This window comes from Diospyros lotus, chromosome 14, assembly GCF_014633365.1.
Source record: "Diospyros lotus cultivar Yz01 chromosome 14, ASM1463336v1, whole genome shotgun sequence".
Classification (NCBI taxonomy): Eukaryota; Viridiplantae; Streptophyta; class Magnoliopsida; order Ericales; family Ebenaceae; genus Diospyros; species Diospyros lotus.
Genome location: NC_068351.1, coordinates 7,131,336 through 7,141,246, shown reverse-complemented (window position 1 = coordinate 7,141,246; position 9,911 = coordinate 7,131,336). Strand labels below are relative to the sequence as shown.

At 37.4% G+C, this 9,911-nt stretch overlaps 1 protein-coding gene across 1 annotated transcript; it reads left to right on the top strand.

Moving 5' to 3' along the window:
- Window positions 1–5,041: 5,041 nt before the first annotated feature.
- LOC127789529 (transcription factor CSA-like) lies at window positions 5,042–8,396 on the top strand. Its single transcript, XM_052318413.1, has 3 exons — window positions 5,042–6,255; window positions 6,489–6,926; window positions 7,349–8,396. Exons 1-3 carry the CDS (start codon window positions 5,859–5,861, stop codon window positions 7,549–7,551), a joined length of 1,038 nt encoding a protein of 345 aa, XP_052174373.1. The 5' UTR covers window positions 5,042–5,858; the 3' UTR covers window positions 7,552–8,396.
- The last annotated feature ends 1,515 nt before the right edge of the window (window positions 8,397–9,911 follow it).

The window sequence follows — 9,911 nt, the reverse complement described above, 5'->3', positions numbered from 1 at the left end:
CAGGTACTTGGCTCAAGACAGAAGAAGGTGATCGGCTCCGCATCATCAGTTAACATTATGTCTCTTTGTATTTTTATTTGTGTCTATTACATGGTGATAAAATAAAATTCTGAAAAGTTTACGCAATTTATCTGTTCAATTCTTTTAACATTTTTGACTTGGTTAATATATATATATATATGTATATATTCAAAGTCTATTATGTATTGTCATGGTCAAGACGAAAACATGCTGAGGAGCCATAGAGAGCTAGGGTTTGAAGAATGAAGATAATGTTTGTCTAGACGTTGAGAAGCGTGGAATATAGGCGTAGGGTAGCGTAGGGTGGTGGTTATAACTGGGAAGAAATCTCTCTCCCAAAACCAATATTCCTTGGTGCCTCTCTTTGTCAACAAAGACTGCCTTTCATTGTCCTCTTTTTTTGTTTCAAAAGGGACAAGTCTGCCCAACTAATCCTTTTTAGGTCATCCTTTCCTACCCCCATATATATATCTATATCTATATATATGTTTCCAACAAGCAATTAATTAATTAAGCATATAGATCATATAGAACGGGGTTTGTAACGGCTTTTTAAAGTTTTTCTTTAGAAAATTTTATTAAGGGTTCATTATTAAAGAAGTAATTAAATTTTAAATAGTGTACTAATTTTATATTTAAAATTTTAATTATGTACTAACTCTCGATGAAGTTGAATAATGAATACTATTTTAAACTTAACCATGCATATATATAATTAATTATAGTTCAGTTTACAAAGAAGACAACCCCTACATCTACAATGCAATGATGATCTCCATCAATCATCATCATCGTCGTCATCGTTGTGGATTGCAAAGAAGAAGACCACCCCTATAGGCGACATACATGTGCAGACCGTTGTGTGTGCATCGTCGCTACTGAAGATCTGGGCTGAGGAGGAAAAGACCATCCTTGTCATTTCGAGCTAGGACAAGTTCCTGCATAAGGAGAAGACGCCATTGGAGAATTAAGGAACCAACCACTCTCGATAAGAAGGAAGTAAGGCGGCAACGACGCGGTGTTTGTTGAGAAGAGAAGGGGAGTCCCGCCAGAGGCCCCAGTTACACATCACTGCTGTCGTTGCTGGAGAAAGAAATGGCTGGACTGACAGAGAAAGAGAAGCAGAATATTTTAATTTTTAAAAACATATAGATTTGTAAAATTCAAAAAGGCACCTTCTTTAAGTGTGATTAATGGTCGAATTTTTTATAAATTTTTATCGACAAAACTTTGTAACACCAAAATACTTATATGGTTATATAAAAATATAGATAGATATAGATATTAAATAAATACGAAATAAATTGTGATATAGAATTCAATTAAAATTACAAATTTGGCATTAAAATTATATATACTGTAAAATATTTTTGTTATAATTTTTAGGAAAAAAGTTCAAATTTGCCTTCAACTTTTAATAATTTGTAGCTTTTAACTCCTGATCATCTTTTCTCCCTCAAATACACTCCTTTACTTTATGAAATGGTCCACTTTGATCACATGACTAGACCCTTTAGTCATTGTCAATCATAGAGTCAAAGCAAACCATTTTGTGAAATATAATAGTGTATTTGAGTAAAAAAAAAAAAAATCAGAGGTTTATTTAGTTATAACTTATAACGTAAAGGTGAAGAAATTTGTAAAGGACAGAATGTATTTGAGTTAAAAAAAAAGTTTAAGGGTTAGGTGTCAAATTGAGCCCTTATCTTTTTTAATACTATAAATAATTAAATAGTTTTTCTATTCAATATCCACAGGATAAAATAACTAGTTTTTAGTAATTGAAAATAATTTTAAAATTTAAAAGGTATAAAATCATTTGTTTTTCAAAACATTTATCATTATCTTAACTGTTCTTATTCTTATACCATGTAATGCTCTTCCTACAGATCCATCACTAAAGTATATTGGAAGGATTATGTACATTAAAGGTGGGTATAGTCATCAAGGATTAAAAATAGTTAAGATAGTAAAAAATATTTTGTTCTTATGTGGAGCAATAGTTAATGTAGATTATTTTCAGGCAAGATACATTTACTGTATATTATTTTCAGCCTTAAAATAATTTTATTGGTTGTGTTCCCATACATATGTGTGTGGTTGTTTGAAGCCAATTATTTTTTTAGATAAAGGTGAGAAATCTAACTGTAGAATAAAAGTTGAATATGTTGTTGTTGTGTCTTAAAAATCTAACTTAAAACAACTCTATTAGTTCGTATGGTTGTCCTTAAATGTTTTTTTTCCTCATTTAGCCTTAGACTTTAGTTGTCTCGTTGCTTAGGCCCTTCCCACTTGATATCTTGCTTCTTGTTACCTATCTCTTTTTAAAAGGAGTTGGAGTTGATTGTTTGCCAATATTGGCGGGGGCCAGAATTCTTCCCATTGGAAGATTCATTAGGTTAGTTATTTGCTCTTCCTAGCAAATTGTGCAAATTCCTAGCTATTTGCTCTTGTCTACCTCGGGGGACGTATTGGTATGGCATTATATACACAACATGGTGCATACTCTCTACGAAAAATGGTTATCATCTGTTGCGTACCTCTTCTCTAGAGATGTTTGGACTTTCCACAAGTGCTCCAGCTTCTCTTGAATGTGATGTGTTGTTGGACTATCTTGGAGGGCCATTTGGCAGCTTCGCGTGCTTGAGAAGTTTTGTATTTTTGCATAGCAACTAGTCTCCAACTCATTTCTGACTCAGGTCCATACCATATGGCAGCTTGTTGCGTTGGTGTGAGCTCTACACTTTGTGGGGTTGCGTTCCCATGCAACTATTCGTGCAGGGTCTTGTGGAGTAGCAAGTTTGAAGCGGGGTTGCCTTTCCTTTCGTACCTGTGCTATCGATGGGGTGGGGGTGGGGGTAGGGGTGGGGGTAGGGGTCTTGATTGATGCTAGGATCGTTGAGTATGGTCGGTCTTGTGTTGTGGATTGTGACTGTGTACGTATATCCGATGGGAATCCTCTAATTTGGATGTCCCCTTTTTGGAACAGAACATATATATGATGCTGCCCTCCCGAAACGTGTTTCAAAGCTTGATTTTAAAGGTGGCTGGCTGGATGAGGAACGATGGGTGGGAGGGAGTTAGGGATGTGATCCATGGTTGTAATTTCTTAGCTTAATTAGGCTCCCAATTTGTTTAATTTTTTTTTAGAAGTCAAAGTGTGGATATTTCATTTCATTTCATTTCCCTCTTTCCTTCCGCTTTATCTATTACTTTTGTTTAATTTGTAATCCTAATAAAATTTATGAAAGCGTTTGGCCATTTCACCCTTTATTTTATTTTGTTGAAATTTACTACCGGCCACTCTTTCATAATAATAATAATAATAATAATGTAATATTGCATATTAAATTACAAAAAAAAAAGAAGAAAAATGGATATGAATTTTGGAAACAAGCAAGCAAGAAGAAAGGGAAAGCGTTGCAGGAAGAAAGGAAGAAAGAAACAAAGAAAGCAAAACTGAATCCAAAGAACAGAAGTCGGTCTTATTCTATCATCTCATTACGTAACCCTATTCTAACAACTCTCCTTTTGTTGCGCCTCTCTCTGTCTCTCTACTGTTACACTCGGATTCGGAGCAATGAAAGCCGAGATCTTGCTTTGCTTTGGGTTTTTTTTTTTTTTTTTTGGGGGTTTAAATCTGATTCTCATCCGATCTGATCGTTCATTCGTGCGCTTTACTTACTTTCAACTCTTCTCCTTTCTGTTCCACTTTCTCTTTTCTTATTTCGGGTATCCTCCTTTTGTTTATTGGGCTCACTGCATGAGTAATGATTCATTCGTATTCCTTCATTAAATTGTTTTACTGCAACTGATGTGACTAAATTATGATTATCAACGCCTCCCGAAACAAACCCCAAACCAAACAAAAATCCCTGCCCTTTTGCAGCAGCTGCCATTAAACCTGCAAGCAAGCAAGCAGTTTCAGACTCTGATAGATCATTTAATTACTTGAAAAAACCATCCCCCCAGCTAAGCCAGCCCATCCATCCATCCATCAGTATCATCATAATCTTGTTCCTGTTTTGGCAAGCCTTGGCATTTCCAGTTTCCTGCTAATTATAATAATATATATTGGAGATGGGACTCGCACGTGCGACTGTGTCAGAGTTATTCGTGGCGAGAGAAAGAGAGAGAGGAGGGGGAGGGGGATTGCCTCTGCCTGGTTTGATGTTGTTTCCCGTGGGGATGGGGGATGGCCGGCCTGCCTTCAAATAATTCAATTCATTTAAGCTCGGAAAGGGAAGTTGGAACAGTCAAACAAGTTACCCCTGGAGGAAAAACCCTCATGGACTGGGCATGTACAATCTCTCTCTCTCTCTCTCTCTCTCTCTCTCTGTACTTTTCTGATCTTGAATCGCCCATCTGTAACTTTGGTTAATTTCAGAATGGATTTTCCCCCTAAAGAGATAATTAATTTGACTCAGAAAGTGTTAGTTTTAAAGAGACGTAAGGATTTAAAAAGTGTTATTTATTTTGTTAAATAAGTTTTTCAAAATTATTGTCCTTTTTACTTATATATTTAGCGTGTGAATAGAAGTTAGTTTGGTTGATTTTTATTGTTAGCCCACCCAACTAACTATTATATAGATAATTTTTACTTGGAAAAAACCTTTTGCCATCTCAAATAAGTAATTTTTGAAACATTTGGTAAATAAACTTTGGCAAACTCATTTAAATAACATCAAACGAATATATTAAATATTTTATAATTCCCCCCCTAATCACAAAATAATACAGAATCGTATTAGGTATCAGAGATCTCATTTTGCAAATAACTGTGATTTAAAAAACTCAAAATATTTTGAGGCTGTGAAAAGAGGGGCATTTAAAAGAATACCAAAATGGGGCAAAAGTACCAACTTGGCAAATAAATGGTAGGAAGTACACACAGAGAGAGAGAGAGAGAGAGAGAGAGAGAGAGAGATGAATAAAATTAGAAGAGGAGGTGAAGAGTGGTAACAGACGGGGCAGGGCGGGGCGGGGCGGGGGCAGTTTGTTATGGGATAGCAAAGACTCCCTTGGTTTAAATGCAGCAGTTTCCTCATTTTTGAAACCAATAACAAAACCCAACCCAAGCAAACAAAAGCAAAGTAACAAAGAGACAAACCACCCTCTGGTTTTCCTCGAAGACCGAGGAAAGATAGATAGATGCAGGGAGAGAGAGAGAGAGAGAGCACAGAAAACTCTATCTCAACCCACACGAGCGGGTCTCGAGTTGCATGCTCCCAACCCCCCCGCCCCTCCCTCTCTCTCTATTTCTAAAGAAGAAAGAGAGAGAAAGTGATTGGAAAAGGAGATAACAGACATCATCAGTAGTCTCAAAATAAGGACCTGACCTCAGATGAAGAGCTGGATATAGAGAGAGAGAGATAGGGAGAGAGAATCGTGGGGTTTCATCTCTTCTTTTTGTTCTTTTGCTTTCTCTTTCTTCCACCCCACAGTGACCCATTTCCTTTTCTTGTTTTTCGTCTTTCAAACGTTATATTTTGTTTCCTTAATTTGATTCCCCCTTCCAAGTAGTGGGTTGCAGTATTAACACCCCCCCCCCCCCCCCCCCCCCTCTCTCTCTCCCCCCCCTCCCCCCTCCCATTTTCATCGCCCCTTTCTCTCTCTCGACTTTTCGTTCTCTTTGAAGCAAACCCTTCGACCGGCCATGGATACCCAGTAGTTTCTTGGCCCGTCTTTCTCCTTCATTTCAGTATCAAAAGCTTTTTTCACCTTTTCTCATCCTGCAGCAGTGTATTTTCTTTCTCCTCTTCTTTGCTTCGAATATTTTTCCCTTCATTTTTCTCTCCTTTTCCCCTTCTGGTTTCATCCGAGTTTTCTAGTACGAAATGAGTCCACAGCAACGAATCAATGGCGATGGTGGCCGTGGCTACAATGGGTTTCCGGGTATCAATTTTCTGATCCCTCTTCCTATAAACTATGTTGGAGAGAGAGAGGTTCCTGAAATTGGGTATCCTTCTCTGAGTGCTCCAATGGAGAAACCTTGGAGCTTTAAAACAATGCAGGAAAGCAGAGGAGCGATGTGGGGGGATGAGAGAAAAGGGCTCGCGTTGAACCAAGGAGAAGATGAGGAAGAGGGAGAGGGAGAGAGGAAATTTGGGCACACAAAACTCTGTGCCAGAGGGCATTGGAGACCTCATGAAGATGCCAAACTCAAAGAGCTTGTCGCCCAATATGGCCCCCAAAACTGGAACCTGATTGCGGAGAAGCTTGAAGGAAGATCAGGTAATCCCTCATAGCCTATCCTAAAATCCCAAACTTTTTCGTCCATAAAAAACTGAATCCACCGTTTTTCGGGTGTCGGCTTGACTAGAGAGGTTTGAACTCTGGTGGTGGAGGAGACCACTATAAAAGAATAATTTTTTGTTTTGCTTGGTGCCTGAGAAAACCCATAGACTTCCAAGAAGATAAAGCGATTATTTTGCTTAGTAAACTTTGATTATGATTCCCATTTGTAGGGAAGAGTTGCAGATTGAGATGGTTTAACCAGCTAGATCCGAAGATCAACAAGAGGGCTTTCACCGAGGAAGAAGAGGAGAGGCTTCTGGCTGCTCACAGAATGTATGGCAACAAATGGGCCATGATCGCTAGGCTTTTCCCCGGAAGAACTGATAATGCAGTGAAGAACCATTGGCACGTGATCATGGCGAGGCGGCACAGAGAGCAAAACAGTGTTTACAGAAGGAGAAAACCCTCTTCCCCGCAGGTTTTCCCTGTGGGTTTTACTGTGAATAATCACCATAAAAATGCATGCAGTGAATCGACCATCTCTAGCAACAACATCGATGAATCTGCCTCAACTTGCACTGATCTCTCGCTCGTTCCTTCTTCAACCAGATTTTCCCCCCATTTTCGTTTCAGGTTCAGGCCAGTTCACCAGCTCCAGCCCAATATCGGTATGTTCACTTCTTCTTTCTGTTTCTTTTAGATATATATTTTTAGTTGATTCCTATTTCTGTTTCTTTTTCACCCTAGTAAAAGGGTATGGCTGGCGTTGTGTGACACCACGCGTGACGTCTCCTGCCCGTTGGATATGGTGAAGTTGGTAATATTCTTTGGGAATTATCGAGTTGGGTGTACGTATCCATTAAACCGTTAAAAAGTTATTATGCAGGAGTGTATTAGTCTTAAACTCTTCTTATCCCGCATCACCGAGTGATCAAATTAGGATGTGGTCCTAATCAGGGATCATTTGATGCTCGCATGTTTAGAACTCGAGTTCCCGGGACCACTGGCGGTTGATTTCTGTTTCTGTTTCTGTTTCTGTTTCTGTTTCATGGGCTATTTATCAATAGCTTTGCGATGCTCTGGTTTGCAGGTTCGAATGGAGAGAAAAATGTGAGCTTTGACCGATTTAATGGGATGAACGGGGACCAATCGGCAGGCAACTCAGATTCAAACTCAGACGTCTCTGCAACCGATTCAGTCGCCAACCACGGGACCAATCTTCTCCTACACAGCCATGGAGAAACTGAGAAAACCATCGCCTTCATTGATTTCCTCGGAGTAGGAGCCGTTTAGTTGGCAAGACAGACAGAAAATGCTTCATTTGATGAGAGCCTGCTGGATTTGCTGACGGAGAAAGTGGGGTTTTTGCAGGGAGTTCAATCTACAGTACTAGTCTTTCATGTACAGTTAGTTCCAACTTCCATGAAGGCAGGCAAAGGGAAGACAGCGAAGCCAGAAAAAGAGGAGAGGGGGTAAAAAACAAACCAATAGGGAGCTTTAGCTTAAAAAGGGAGGAATTGGGTGGGGGGGGGTGGGGGGGTGTTTCAAAATAAGCTCAACTTTCTTTGGGGGTTTTTGGATTTATCGATCGAATCTCAGTACTGTTTGTAGAGGGATGTAACGTTTTGCATATCAAACAAAAGCAAAGTTGGATGTTTGGACTGAATAATCAATGGACCTGCCTGCCCGCCTGCCTTGCCTGCCCATCTTTCATGACTTTTCAGATGCTCTGCCATTGGTGTTTTACCATGGCTTTGTTGACCCCCCCATCTCTCTCTCAAACGGTAGCTACACGCACACACAAATCAATATCATTATCATTATTATCCATCTTCGGCTTTTTGTGCATTGATGAATTGTATCAGTTTCAACTTTCAACAGATGTGTGAAAATATCACTTTCCAGCTCTCTGAGTGCTTTAGTGAACCTGTACGTGAATGTTAGAAACCAAAACAAGAAAAGATGTAAATTAAGACAGGTTTTTTGGTCTAGTGTCTTTGAAGGACTCGGAGAGATCGAAGAAACTGTTCATTTTGCTGTGGTTGAAATGTGTAAATCCCTGGAATGCTGTGGTAGAATGATTTCTGGTCATGATATTAAACGATCTGTTAAGCATCACAATATGATGTTGTAAATAGAAAATCTTAGTTAAGGTTCTCTTGTGGCTAGATGGTCTGGATTTAAGTATTCGGCAGGTGTAATTAACTCATCTTATTCACTAACTTGTATATTGTTACAACCAATTTAATTGTTCATTCACAAAATCGTCTAAAAATATTTTTTTTTTAATGAGATCAAAATCTCATCCTTACGATACTAAAACTTTTTACAATATATATACTTTATTTTATACAGTATCCCTTGTAAGATACCCTTGTAAGATACTGTGTAAAATCTCATCCGTCCGCTCATATTGAATTATAACGGCCGGTCTATAATTTCAGGAATATTTTTGTAATTATTTCAAAGCAAAGCTCAAGATTGGATATGGAATGACTTGACTTGGATTTATGAAATGGACTTAACAGCAAGTAAATGAATCACAGTTAGTTTTAGCTCTGAAGTCTGGTTACCCTACCCTACAGAATAATAGCACACACTACAAACAAGATTAACAGAGAAAATTAAATAAAAATTTAATGTGAATCGATTTAATAGACACAGACATGGATTGTATCATACTGGGCCTAAAATATTGGTAGCCCAAAGCTATAGTATAACACATGAAGCGCTGCTCATGATTGAAGGTTGTCTGATGGTGGGCCATGATAAGAGCTCAAGTTTGCAGTTTGGGTTGAATATTTCTAAAACCCGTACCCCAAGCATATTGCAAATTTGGCTGTTTATGGAAATTTGAGGGAAAAGAATTAATCATCTTTCTCTGACTCTGACTTGGTAACCCCACATCAGATGATGTACAAACGAAAGCAACAAAACAAATCTATAAAGTAAAAGTGTTAAAATCTTAAAAGTTTTATAGATGTCCTCATTTGAGTTCAATGATTTCAGTTAAGCTATTTGGCTATGGAAAAGAAAAAAATAAAAAATAAAAAATAAAAACACAAAGCAAGGTACACTTATTCATTTGAGTTCAATGATTTTAAGGTTCATAGACCCTATAGATTAGGGGGGGTGAAGTTGGATGGTTTGTCCACCAGATTATGGGTTTACTTTCTTGGGAGAGCAACAATCAATTCTGTTATTTTTTTTTTTTTTGCATTTACTGAGAAAAAAGGGGTCAAATTACTAATCTGTATCAATTGTATAATTAATTTTAACTTTTATCAAATACATATTTGAACTTTTACTATTGTAACAATTATATAATACAGGGAAAAATTTATTATATAATTAATACACGGGACAAAATTGAGAAAATTTTAAATTATTTGACAAAAAATATAATTATCTATATGCATTTTGCGTACATCTATGATATTATAGGACAAAAGCATAATTAAGTTTTATTTTTAATTTTCTTTTTCAACTCTTGGTTTGTATGTACATATACATTCTACATTTGTATTTTTATATACCTTAAACCCTAAATTAATTTATCTTAAAATAAGTTTGAATTTTAGTCATAAAAAATTACTATAACTTCTTATGATTAAGTCCTTGGATGAAATTAATTAGATCATTCGGTCAACATG

What these genes read in the sequence shown, in the direction of transcription:
- LOC127789529 (XM_052318413.1), top strand. Translation starts at nt 5,859, where the DNA reads ATGAGTCCACAGCAACGAATCAATGGCGATGGTGGCCGTGGCTACAAT. An exon ending in GAAGCTTGAAGGAAGATCAG is followed by an intron (nt 6,256 to 6,488) that starts GTAATCCCTCAT and finishes TCCCATTTGTAG; the next exon opens with GGAAGAGTTGCAGATTGAGA. An exon ending in CCAGCTCCAGCCCAATATCG is followed by an intron (nt 6,927 to 7,348) that starts GTATGTTCACTT and finishes TCTGGTTTGCAG; the next exon opens with GTTCGAATGGAGAGAAAAAT.